Raw genomic sequence first — 14165 nt, 5'->3', positions numbered from 1 at the left:
TATGAAAAAATATAAAATATCTAACAATTTCATTAAATTGCCAATAGTATATTGATTAATGATAATATATTAAGAAAGTCATAAAATATAATAAAACATGTATCATATTGCCCATTTAAAATTTTCAAAGAAGCTTTGTGTCAGTGGTCATAAACTGTTAGCCTAGGTCTCAAAAACCGTAGGCGTAGATTTTTACCGATGGATGGCCGATGATTAATATTCGTTGGTTTAAGTAGTTTTTGTAGACTTAGGCTAGTGGTTTAAGACTGCTAAGAATGGGAATGAGCAATATGAGGCACTACCATTTTCCATGCAACAAGTTAGCTAAATTTTTATGCCATAGATTCTATTTTTTTTTATTTTAAAATAAATGAAGTCCATCACAAGAATTTTATAATCAAACATTTTCATGTAGTTCGTTCTTGTCCACAAGGAGTAAGAATTGAAAGAATAAAACCCCAAACCAAACATGACCTAACTTGCACTCCTAATCCAAGCACCAGTATAGAGTGTCAAAAAGTGATCCAAGTTTATTTATATACAAATTGAGATCATTATTATATACTATCAAGTAGAGTGGTCCTTTGGTGGGTTAGATTTGGGCTGAGCTTTAATCCATACATCAAATCAATAATCCTTGGGAATCCTAGCCCACTCATTTCAACCCAACCCACACAACCCATTAAATTTGTTCTTTGCCAAGACTCATAGGGCTATAGCAGTCCAGATCAGATAGACATACACGGTAAGCATAAGCATGCCAGCATGCCGAGTAAACACTCATTATTTATTTTTGTACCTGTCCCTTAAAATACCCTCAGCCTATACTTGGAAGATTAAAAAAGGACAAATTTTTAAACACTTCAAAGGTTAAATTAATTGCTGAAACATCTTCTCAAGTTTTTGACCGTTGTTGAAACATCTCCTAAAGTTTGCTAATTGTAATCAATTCCCTTGAACTTTTGACACAGTTGCAAATAGACCCCTTTGTTAGAATCCTCTAACATGAGGCATGAAAAATGTTCATAATACCCATATAGTTACATTACATAAAAAAAAAAATTGATCAACAAAACAAAGAGAGTTTAAAATTGCAACTTTACATCAAAGCAATTAGTATGAAGGAAAAATTTGGAAAAGAGATTGGAAAGGTTTGAGGTAACCATTGATATAAAAAAATTTGAAAAATAAACATTTTAGTCAAAAATTACAGTATGAGTATTTTAGACATTTTCATGCATCTTATTAGAGGAGTCTTACAGAAGAGTCTAATTGCAACTATGTCAAAAAGTTCAGAGAAAATAATTACAGTTACCAACCTTCAAGAAAAAATTCAGCAAGAAACTTCACCAGAGGATTCAACAATTTACCCAAATATTCAATAAGGTTATGTTTGGTTTGAAGTGAAATGTAGGATCCCTTGCTTTTCATACCTGTTCCTTCAAGCCAAGCATAGCCTAAATATTCACCGAGTGTGCCAACTAGATCCGAACTCGGGCTATATATAGTAGTCTGCTACGTGGGATCCACAACAAATTGTCTTAGGATATTATTTTATAAAATGAGTATTAATTGGCAAATGGGACCTATAAGAGGTTTAGGCACATTGTTACGTCCCCACAAAATATATATTATAATTTTAGAAAAAATTACTGATATATATGGGAATTTCTAACTTTAGATTTACATTTGTGAATTTAAGGTAGCACCATTGTTTCTTTTCATCTTTACAAATAATAGGAATTGAAATTGAAATGCAATGTTTTAAAAAATTATCGGGAAATGGAATCGTTTTTACCACCGATTTTTGAGTTGATTGTCCAACTGTCTGGTTTGAATGGACGGTCCGTTCTAACAGTAAAATTAAAAAAAATAAAAATAGTAAAAAATTGTTGAACTGTTCAATGGTTTAACCGCCCGGGTCAACTATTTGTTGACTTTTTCAATATTTTTTTACCAGATTCCAGGTTTAGGGTAAAATGGAACCGGTTGCCTAGACGGTTCCCGGGCCGAACGGTCTGATCGTCCGGGTCAATGGCAATTCAAAAACATTATTGAAATGAAGCACTATCATCATACAAAGCCCAATTAACACTAAAGGTGTCAATGGAGAGGTTTTGGGTTGGACCCCGTCCAGTTCAAAATCAACTTGGATGGAGCAACAAGACATGTTGGGTTGGATCTATTCGGTCCAAAATATTTATTAGATTATATTGGACTTGGTTCGCCTGTAACAAATTATATTGGATTGGGTTGTATTTATAATGCAAATCTAAATTAGATATAAAATTTGCACCTCTTTGCTTTGCATCCATTTGTTTGTATTTATTGACAATACAAAATTTGTATTTTAAAAATTGATGTAAAATTTACACTTTCACCTTCCTTAATTCTCTCTGATTTAAAGTGGGGATTATTTCATATAGTTTCTTACCTCCCTCCAAAACAAATAATCTTTACATAAATATTATTTCTTGAAACATTAATATTCTAGGATTTCTATGAATAACTTTTCCTTGAATATACGAATTACTAGATACAATAGTAAGGATTTTAGATTTATAAATAGTTAAATGGCTTAAATATTGATTATTGAAATTATTTTGGGTTTCTAATTGGTTAAAGTTTCCATAAAAATTACCCTTTTACTTATTTTATGAGATTTTGTTGACAAAATTTCTACAACTTTTCCTTTCCCACTTAATTTATGAGGAACCAAATACATCATTAACTACATTTTTCATTTCCTCAATATTATGGAATCCAGTTAACCAGAATTAATGTTATCCACTCGATCACGACAAATTTGAGTAGATATTACATTTCCTTCTTACCAGTAGTTCGATGAGCCATTGGTGCAATAAAAATATTATATTATAACATTACAAAAAATGAATATTTCATATGTTTTCATGAAATGGAAACCAAATTTGAAACTCTTGGTCAAATAATAGATCCTTTCAGTAAATAATCATCATGACATAAATAAATCATAATATTATTTATTGGAGGCTGATATTGCTACTAAGAAGAAGACTTTAAGCAAATCCACTAATTATTTTGTGTGAAGATTATACACAACTTCCTGTCCTTGCATAAGTTAGATTTATTTCATTTGTATTTTTATGACGAAGTTATTTATTGTATTTTTTTCTCCTTGGGTTGGTTTGAGATGGTGGGGTTGTGTACTATTTTGTAGAGTTTTAGGGAACATGATAGAATTCGGTACTCACAATACCGTGATTAATATCTAATTTATGGCCACTTGTAATTGCGCATTAGGAATATCTTTCTATAAATATAAAAATATGAGTTTACATCTCTGCCCCACAACACCCCACGGCATATCCCCGTCATGTCTTGGGAACATCTCCTGATGATAGTATCAGAACTGATGATATCATCATCGGGAGATGCTCTCAATACATGTGCTGTGGTGCATTGTGGGGCGGAGATGTAAACTCTAAAAATATTACTTAGAATCAAAATATGGTAGCAACAATTTTGACAAAATTGGGCAACCATTCCCATATGTAGTTTGTAAAATTGTAGTTACCATATTTTGATTCTAAGTAATATTTTTATATTTTAATTCACAAACAGAAATAGGTAGCTTGTTTTTTGGGTTTGGAATAGTGAGATTTTGCTTCAAGTGCTTATTTTCATTTATCCCAATTTCTTTATTTTTATTAGAATTGGAATTTTATGTCTTTGCCAAACCTAAACAGTTGAATTTTAATCATCACCGGTCGAATATTTGATCATTCACTTGAATTCAAATTCAGTTACTGATTTTAAATATTCGACGGATATTGAATTGAATTCGAATCCTTATTTGTGCAATTGAATTCAAATTCGAATATATCTTGATTCACTTCAAATTGGACCAGTTTACACCCCTACTTAATATTTGTGCCCTAAAACAATTTTCAATTTGACCTTTGATATTTGAGTAAGAAGAAGAAAAGGGGACTTCAATAACATTAGCATATATATATATACGACAATGATAACATATGGTCCCTAATGAACACAAACCATACATATGAATGATTAATGGATCAAACTTGGTCTATCCTGGGAATCTTAAAAGATGACCAAGTTTGCTCCATTACAACATGATTGTTTCTTCACAGAGGTTTGACCATCATAGAGTGAGCTAAAGAGATGAAATTCCTAGTGGAACAATGCTAAGACCATGCAACATAAAAAAGTGCCTTATCCCCCTTATTTTGATATATGTAAATGAGCTCTAAAAAGTAAAATGTAGAAAACACATTTCATTTCATGTGCCACCACCGAAGTTAGGAGGAGGTGGCCAAACACCACTTCCATCATTGGTAACATAGGAAGTGCATGAAAGGGGAACAAGGCAGAGCCCTCTGCTTCTGAGATCTCGCTTTGGTTCCTCGTTCCTTTCTCCATCACCTGAACCCTGTTGTTGTTAGCCCAAAAACACAAAAGTGAAACATTAGAATTCAAAACTACTTTCGCAACCCTAATCATTTTTCGTTCTCTCTCTCTGTAGAGTTTTGGGATGCCGATTAGACCAGCATTCAAAAGATGCTAGCGTATATGGACCTTGAGTGGCATGGTCATCCACAAACAACCTAAGAAACATCAATGGACAGTGGTTAATGGGTCATATTCATAATGGGCAAATATCATTATTGAATATTGACCCATTTAACTTGATTACCATATATAACTAAATTCGTTCTATTAATCTCCTAGCTATCTACTACTATCTATGATACTTACATTGCTCTAATCATGGTCATATGCTGGGGGATGGACATTTCCCCTACATGCTAAGGGTTTCTTGGCAAGAAGTATGTCAGTTCTGTTATACTTTAAGGTTGTGTTTGGATAAGTTTCAGAATAGTGCTCTCAAAACCCAAAATCACTATCTAATTCTATGTTTTGTGATTTTGGGTTTAAAAAGTCTCTGAGTTAGTGGGTTTCGTGTTATTATGGGGGCGTTTTATAATGTGAATGGTTTTTCTTATTGCTGGTTTTGAAAGCAAGTCAAAACAAATCTTGTTTGAAAATAGATTGTTTCTTAAAACAAAAACACAAGAAACATGTTTTTGGCTGTACATATGTTTTTTTTGTTTTCAAAACTAAAACTAAAATCATGTTCTTGGATCTAGTTTCAAAACCATGTTTTCATTTGATTTTTCAACATCATGTCCCATAAATCAAATAATTTCTATAATCGAAAATTTGTTTTTGTTTTAAATAGCAATATTTTATTGGCTTATTAAAAACAGGTATTGTTTTTTTGAAATAAAATCAACTTATTTTTCCTTTGAAAACAAAAACAGAACAAATATTTTTGTCTTTTATCTGATGTGGCAGTTCTGTAAACAAATGAAAACAAAAACATTCATATTGCAAAAAAAAAAAAAAAAAAAAAGAGATTTGCTCCTCCTAGAGTGCACCTCACACCAACCTCACAGGAAAATCCCACCATCTATTGGGAACATATCCCATGAATAATAAAATGTATGCACGGAAGATGTTCCTGATAAATGATTGAGATATGTTGTGAGGTTGGAATGAGGAGCAGATCTGGACTTAATGCCCCTATATTATCGAAAGGAACCATTAGCAAATGGTCGCAAAACGCTTTTTGGTTCATTTTTTCTTTCTAACAGTCCAAAGTAAAAAGCAAAAACTAATCCAAACATGGCCTTATTCTACACATAATGTTAAGTGATGTATAGTCCTCTTACCCCTTGCATTGTTCTACAAGTCTTGCTTCGGGATGACTTCATATAAGGCACACTTAGCGTCTGCAAACATGCATGTAAGAGTTAATATTCAAAAAGAATCAACACTTCAGAACATCAAAAGAAATAATAATAATAATAATAAATCTGATCACAACTCAAAGCATATTAAGTGCCCGTTTGGGAGGGCTTTCATGCAATGACTTCTACCGTTATATGTACCGACAAACCTGAAACCTCCTGAAATGTATTTAATTAAAACCCAATATTCCAGATTAGTTGAACACTTAAGCCATAGAGCAGGCTGAATTAATAATATTGCTCCACACCAATGATAAAATACATAGAACCCCACATGAAAGGTTGAATGGTTCTGAGCCCCATGTATTTTACAGACTGATGTAGAGTATTACTATTGGTTCCATGCTCAACGCTAATCCTATCTCTTAAATGGAAGTATTAACATTCTGATTCCCAGTTATAGAATCTCCATGGGCCATTTGCCAACTTTTATTTTCAGACCATTTGTCCAATAAATGGAAAGAGAGCATAACGAATCAGATGGGCAGATACTTTGTCAACCCATTGATTTGAAGATTCTCTTTCCTTTTTTTACAGATCTGTTATATGTTATAAGGTAGCCCATGGGAATCCAAAGGTTGATGCAAGGTTCATACTCGTGTCCAGCACGGTTCAAGGGAACATGCTCAACCGTCCTTGTCTGGATGTGAGCATTTCGAGCTTGTCGATTCTCTGCAATATTGCAGTTATAATACTAATATATATATATATATATATATATATTTTCTTTTCTAAAGCAAGAAAACAAGAAAGAATGTCCCGAGGAAAGTACCTCAACCTGGTCTTGGAGAAATTTAATATACCCAATAGCCTCCATTAGTACCGACGCCGTGTCCGTCTGCAAGTTCCACATTCCCCAGTTTTGTTTTATATTAGCCAATAGCCACCCACCTCTCTCTCCAGATAAAAAAAAAAAAAGAAAAGAAATAAAGAGGATGAAGAAATTTATTTTCAAAATTTTCATATCCTTCTCCTTGTCAACATAATAATAATAATAATAATAATAATAATAATAATAATAATAATAATTTTATAGTATAAAAGTATGTTTGGCTGTATAAATACCCCAAAAATCACTGTATGCTGTGATTGTCACACGTTAAGACTGTAAATTTTAGTTTCACTTTCTAGATGGACTAATTAGTACAATAATATTGTAATTTAAATAATACCTTTCTTAAAATAAATTGTAGCTTGAATTAATAATGAATACTAGTAAACCGATCGATATAACATTATTTAACCAGTAGACCATGAAATAGTAGCAGAAAATAGCAACAGTTTGGTAACGAAAGATGTTATTTCTAATGACAGTTAATAAACTAAATGTAATTATCAGCAGCAGCAGCTAGCAGCTTCCATGGCTATGCTCAGCATTTGATCAAAGGATGCTGGGTGGGTACTGAAACATGTTGCTGCTAATAAAAATAGACCTTCTACCAAAAAGAAAAAAAAAAAGAGTAAAAATATACCTAGTTATCGTTAAAATATATTATTTATACATTTTTTTAATTCTGTTATCATCTTTGTTATGTGGATGATTATGAGGAGAAAGAGTAGGAAGAAGAAGAAGAACCTTGCCGAAAGGTGACACCAACTGCTGGAGAGCTGCAATTCTATCCCCTAGTTTCTCCTTTCTAACCTGCAGTTGAGTATCATATCAACACAAATAAACAACTATCAAACATCACGAAAGGATATTTATGTTTCCCCATTTTCACAACCCATTATATTATGTGACTAATTTTTACTTAAATATTCACACCTTGAAGGGGGGAAACGATGAGCGCGACTCAAACCGAGGTTTCTTGGTTGCTGCTTGAGATAGCTTCGCGTCTGCTAAACTGCTTTGCCTCTTTGTGTCTGTAACTCCATTTGAGAAGGATGAAACCTTTGAAATGAAAAGAGAAAAGGTGAACTAGTTATGGATAAAGGTATAATGCCCATCGAACTCAATATCTAAAAGAAGAATATATATATATATATATATATATATATATATATATATATATATATAGATTTTCCAAAAGGAGTATGATAAATGCATAAATAAAGCTGTAGAAAGATGTGTAATCCTTGTGCAAAAGTAGAACGAAAGCAAAATAGGATAAAAGAGGGGAAAAAAAGAAAAAAGAAAAGGGTGCTTGCTTTACGGTGTAATAAGGTTGAAATTGCAATGCAGCAATACGATTTAAAATATCATACGCTGATATGCTTGCGTGTTTATCGCAAAATAAAACTTAACTTCGTTTTAGCATTTAAATAATATTAAGAACAACAGCAGCAGCAGCAGAAGAAGAAGAAGAAGAAGAAGAAGAAGAAGAAGAAGAAGAAGAAGAAGAAGAAGAAGAAGATACGCACTTTATTGGGACTGTATGGTGACTTATGACTGGATTGCTGCAGCTGGTCAAGACCGAAAGAAAGACTGTCTCTAAGCATGCCGATATTACCATGCGAGGGCTGGCTAAAACTTCCAGTATATCTTGTAGAAGTCAGGAGATCCAAAGCTTGCAAATTCATTCCAAAGGAACTCGAAAATGGAGAAGAAGACGAGTTCTTGTTCGAGATGTTAGTAGTCGGAAATATCCGGCTGAAGCTCGCTGCAATGGATGTAGGTATACCTCCCAAACTAGCACAACTCTGAGCATCAGAGTACAACTCTTCTTCTGAATGCTGGAGTGCGTTGATTCTACCAGAAGACAAGGTTCTGAGCAAGATCTTCTCACTCAGATCATGAAGATGTTGTTGTTGCTGCTCATTTTTAATGTAGCTCGTAGACGGTAAATGGAACTCGTCCAGATTTGTAACTGTTTCGCTAAATTTAGGAAAAGAATCCGATAACTCATCCTTGATTTTTGCAAGGTGTAGTTGATTGGCTGAATTGTTGGTGAAACTCCCTGCATTACCAGTCCAGTGGAAACCCATGTTCTGGATCATGGAACTATTGAGAGGAGGAGAAATCAGAATGTCATTGTTTTGCCTTAGATCCCTTGAGTTTGAGAGAACCCCACTAACATTTTGATTGAAACTACCATCGTTCCTGCATATATAACCAAATCATCACATAAAATAATTGAATTGTAGGAAGAAAAATCTTAAAACACCATTAATTATAAAATAAAAAAATAAAACCCATGAAAAGCTTCAAGCCCTAATGAAATAGGAAAACAAGAAGCTTTTAAGTTCTAGCATTAAGTCCCTGTATGAAATCGTTTATTTGTAAATCACCAATCAAATTAATAAGTTCTTCATCAGAGGAAAGTTTTGTTAGTGTGAATAATTATCCCGGCCGGACTCTACTCAAAATCCTAGGAAAATAAACCATGCGCAGCTTTTGACAAACTGATTGATGGTTTTGAATATGATCAAGTCAAAGTCCAAAGGGAAAAGAAAAGCAAGTGATTCCAAATTCAAAAGACTATTCCTAATGGCGTAATAAGTATATATAGAATTGATTGTTATTGTTATAACTTAAGGAAACGGAAGTAGAACCCAAATTGTAGGAATAAAGCATACTGTAGGTTGGCAGATATATATACGGATAATGGATACAAAAATAATATAAAGCAAAAAAAATGTATAGAGAGAAAGAGGTAGAAAGACTACTAGAATGACCTATAGAGAAGTTGGGAGGGAATATTGAACTTACAAAATGAGATTTGAGTTCCAAGAATGGTTGCTTCCGACTCCATAGAAGGAAGGCGTTGCTAAAGAAGTAGAACCAACCAGCTGTTCTTGGAGCTGATGCTGGTGATGGAGATTTGCAGACTCCATGATAATTTTTTAAGGGCTTGAAAATCCCAAGATGAGTAATTAAAATTAAACTAGCTAGCTCCAGGAATCTCTCACTCTATTCAAAAACCAGTTCAGTTGACACCCACAAACCTTCTTGCTTTTAGCTACTTTTCTACTCGTTTCCTCTTTACTCTTTCATCTCTCAGTCTAAAGTAGTCTTGAAAAGAAAGGAAAAAAAATGACTGAATAAATCATCCCAGGAAACCCTCCTCCCCTCCCCTCCCACCCACCCCCTTCTTCCCTCCCGATTTTCTTCTTTTCTTTTTAGCCAAACTTTCTGCACCTCTGAAAATTAGAAAATCATCTTCATCCCTCTCTCTCTCTCTCTCTCTCTCTCTCTCTCTCTCTCTCTCTCTCTTTCTCCCCTCTCTAATCTTTTTCTTTTTGTTTGTTTTCTCAAGCGAGGCTTTTTGCGCGCTCTGCAATTACAGGGAGATGATTATACTTCCTTCACGCCATTATTAAATCCCTGCCTTCGATCCCAAGGCTTTCTACAAAGGTCTGAAGAGAGAATGATAGCAGTCATGCTCTCTCTCTCTCTCTCTCCTCGTTCCGCCTCCTCCAAGCCCACAAACTCAAAGTACTTATATTGAAAAACTAGGGGGTGACGAGTAGGTTTTGGTCGGGTCGGTTAAAAAGTGTCCAACGCTTGCCATCCGAAACTCAATGCCGCCGGTTTGTTGGGATTAGCCAACCCTAACATAATTAACCCAACTGGTCTTCATATACTTTCGGAAATAATAATAATAATAATAATAATAAAGAACACCCGACCAGGCGACCGTTTCTCTTCAAAACCCCTGGCAAGTGGTTAGTGGTTACCCGGGAAAGGGGTAGATTATTATTGGGTCCAAAATAGGTTTCCAACGGGTCGGATGCAGATAGATCTGGAACCGATCTGACAATAATTTATTAAAGATTCGGAATCGAATTGGATCCGATAGGTAAAATTTTATATCCAGAATCGAATCAATCAGTTTTCGGGACAATTAGATCTGACCCAATAGATCTGATAATAATAAATCTATTGAAAATATTTTACATATAATATAAATTTATTATATATATATATATATATATATATATATAACCGGGGCAATATATAGAAACCTAAATCGATTCATCACTTTCAACTCCTATCGCCAAAACCAACGTAATTGGTTCGAGTCCAACCCAATTCACTGACAGCTCTAATCCAGAATGAAGTTTGCAGGTATTGATCATTTATCTTTACCATTTCACCCAAGTCCCAACAATCACGGGGTCCATCTTCTCACCCAAGTCCCAACAATCAGGGGTCCATCTCCTTGCAGTCAAGCTAATAGATCCACCACAGATGAAAAGTTGCATGGGCTCTACAATCCACACATGTTCAGAAACTCGTTTAATCCCTTTCTGTTTCGTATCCAATAATGTCTCTGTACCCAGATTATATGGAGTTTCGAAGGATAATTGTAGTTAGGGTGGGTCCTCCCAGCATTCAAACCAGCTATCCAAGACCGGATTTACTCCTCACACATGGCGCCTTACACACATTTAATCATCCATTAGAAATATCTCTCATATTTTTTAGTTATTATTCATGAAAGATATTCTCAATGTACGGTGGATGTGCCTATGAAACGTCCATTTATGAGAAACAAATCCCGTCACCTAGTTATCCATGTTTGAACAGCTGAGATTGATGGATATTTCTACGGTCGTAAGTAGGCATGAAATGAAGCATATTTTATGATCGATGATTTAATATATATCATCATATTTCATTGGAATTACTTAAATAGAAGAGACAAATCATTGTTCTTATAATCAAGTAAGTTGCAAGTTAAAACGAAAATAAAATATATAATAAAAATATTTCCATGTTTACGTAGAAATCAAGGAAATGGTCACTCCCACATCATGATAGTAATGCAAACAATATTATCATGCTTTTTCTTTTGTTTCATGCCCTTATAATGAGAAAGGGATTATATTTTATATGAATGAGTGGTATGATAAGAGATTTTGTTACTTTACCATGTTCATTCGCCAACCCCTCATTATGATGGTTTGAGAAGGAACAGTTCTTAGCAATTTTCTCAATCATATCCCTTAGTGGCAAGCAAAGCAACCCTATTAACTGTAGCCACCTCTACATACAAATATATACATAACGACGCCTCTCTCCCCAGCTTTTTATTTCTTATTCAATCTCTTTCTCTCTCGGCATCTATGTGTCTATGCATAATTTGTTATGGTGCAACGTGGCGCAGCCCTTGGCCACCCAAAGGCCCGTTTGGTTTAGTCTTGACAAATACATTGGCTGTGGCTGATTATTGGCCTGACGTATTGATGAAGTCGAATGGCTACAAACGTCACTTTTTTATTGAGCATGCAAAATAATGAGTCTATGACTCAGTTTGGAAGGAGTTATAAATATGTATAACATAAAACCTTATATTTTGTATTATTTTTTATATATTTGTATTTATACTTTTCCAAACTGAGCTTATGGAACTTCTACACGAATCGAATGGTCAATAATCACCCATCAGGCGACTTCAACTTAAAATTTGCAAATATGCCACGTAAAAGTGCCACGCTTCTATATAAGCTTGACAAGTTTAAATATTAGGAATATATATATATATATATATATATATATATATATATATATATATATATATATATATATATATATTATGTATAATTAAATATTACAGTTTTTAAAAACTTTAGTTTTGTTTTGTTTTCAATTCATTTTAGTTATGGGCCTCACAACATGGACTTTAAATATGGGCTTCTATGGTTCCTTTAGGCTTGGAAAGAGTGTAAATACAAATATATGCAGTATAAATATACACAAAATAATATAACATATAAAATTTTATACTCTGCAAATTTGTATTTATACTCTTTTTAAACTGAGCCTTAGTATCAAAATATATCACGTAATTAAGATGAGAGGATCAGAGTTAATCATTCTTTTTTCGAACAAGTATGGATACACATGATGCAGAACTCTGAATTCCAGCCCCCGCCCCCCTACTATTAGCCCTCTCCCCCTATAAACCACATCCTGCCTGTGAATTTGGCATCAATTCATGGTCAGGATGCATTCCCCCTGTACTTTGGGGCTATAAAAGTCTGATCTGGGCTGATTGATCATTCACCCTTCTATTTTTTGGTATGGATACTATGCACCATTCTTATTCTCTAAAGTGATCAGGATTTGATTTCACATCGATCAAACCATTTAATACAAACGTGTACAATATAAATATATAAAAAATAATATAAAATACAAAATTTTACACTACATATTTGTATTTATACTCCTTCTAAACTAAGCGTAAGCGTTGGGACTAATGAGGGAAAATACAGCTTACGACAACATTGTAGGTGTGCGCCCCAAGGATTTGGAGGATGAGATGTCCAAACGGTATGTTATCTCGTTGATTCTTTTTATGGGCTTTCGCTCAGGTTGGATCTGTCAAAACGGTGCGTGGCTCAAACCTTTTCTTCAACTTAAGATTTAGCCCTTCTGCTGCTGGAATCACTTGGGAGAATTCCCAGTGCGTGGTGGACTAGAGTTGACGCGAATTGTGGAGGTGAATACACTCTCATATTGGAGCCTCCAGATGTCGACTCCATATATATCCTTAAGTTTTATTTGTTTTTATATGGTTATTTAGTCTTTTTCATCCCAATATAAACAATGATAAACGCACTTCCATTAATAATTAAAAAAAAAAAAACACCACTCCTTTCTTATCAGTAACCACTCAGGTTGCGTTTGGAATTTGGATTAGGGTGGATTTAGATTTGATGGCAGAAATGCAATTGTCAATTCTGCAATTTGGGTGCATGCATTGGTGTCATGGAATTCCATAAAACAGGCAACTTTTACCATGCTATAGCATAGTTCTTGAATTTGGGAGAAGCCGAAGTGACATGGGAGCAGAATTCATTTTCATTTTAGCATAATCCAAGGCAAGAGCAGAATTCAAATCTACCTCTGTTCCCACAATCCAAACACAGTCTCATCAATGTACTAATTTAAGGAAATTTTCAGGGTCTGGTGTTGAACAAAGCCCGGCCTAGTTGCAGTCTGGTACCCCACACCTTGTCACGTGTTGCATATTTAAATGATCGAAACTACCTCAGAGACGGTGCCCGTGCCACTTCACCACAGAGTGCGTATACTGAAAACCATCATAACCATATGACTTTTAACAATCTGCTCTGCTCATATTTCCATTGTTTTCTGAGCTTTCAAACAGTTGCAGCACAACTTTTCTCCTCAGTCCTCACCCAAATTAGATAAGACACTGAAATATACAGGGTTGCAGCATTTTTTTGAGCTGATTTTTGGGCTAAATATCTTCATTCTGGGATCAATTCAAATGTAATTCCCGATGATCTTATAAGTATAATTCATCATTGGCTTAGTCTTCAGCTTCAAACCATTAATTTCAGCAGTTCTCTGTAATCCTTCCATAGTCGACGAGCCAGCCAATTGACCTGGGGCTGATTGTCCTCTCTCCACTCCCCCAGAAAAACCGAGCGCTA

General features: G+C 34.4%; 1 protein-coding gene across 1 annotated transcript; it reads right to left on the bottom strand.

Moving 5' to 3' along the window:
• Nucleotides 1–3973: 3973 nt before the first annotated feature.
• On the bottom strand, nt 3974–10165 carry LOC148850821 (basic helix-loop-helix (bHLH) DNA-binding superfamily protein). The gene is made up of 7 exons (XM_088943207.1): nt 9466–10165; nt 8178–8856; nt 7582–7707; nt 7393–7458; nt 6589–6654; nt 5739–5798; nt 3974–4435 (listed from the first exon to the last, which is right to left on the bottom strand). The coding sequence occupies exons 1-7, from the start codon at nt 9588–9590 to the stop codon at nt 4286–4288; spliced, it is 1272 nt and encodes a 423-aa protein (XP_088799333.1). The 5' UTR covers nt 9591–10165; the 3' UTR covers nt 3974–4285.
• Nucleotides 10166–14165: the final 4000 nt, after the last annotated feature.

The sequence above is a fragment of the Nelumbo lutea genome, chromosome 5 (genome assembly GCF_056320005.1).
Source record: "Nelumbo lutea isolate HS-2025 chromosome 5, American lotus-T2T, whole genome shotgun sequence".
Taxonomy (NCBI): Eukaryota; Viridiplantae; Streptophyta; class Magnoliopsida; order Proteales; family Nelumbonaceae; genus Nelumbo; species Nelumbo lutea.
The sequence above is the reverse complement of the archived record's forward strand: the minus strand, read 5'-3'. Positions and strand labels throughout refer to the sequence as shown.

What these genes read in the sequence shown, in the direction of transcription:
- LOC148850821 (XM_088943207.1), bottom strand. Translation starts at nt 9,590, where the DNA reads ATGGAGTCTGCAAATCTCCATCACCAGCATCAGCTCCAAGAACAGCTG. An exon ending in TGGTGTCACCTTTCGGCAAG is followed by an intron (nt 6,655 to 7,392) that starts GTTCTTCTTCTT and finishes TGGAACTTGCAG; the next exon opens with ACGGACACGGCGTCGGTACT. An exon ending in CTTGTAGAACAATGCAAGGG is followed by an intron (nt 4,436 to 5,738) that starts GTAAGAGGACTA and finishes TAACAACAACAG; the next exon opens with GGTTCAGGTGATGGAGAAAG.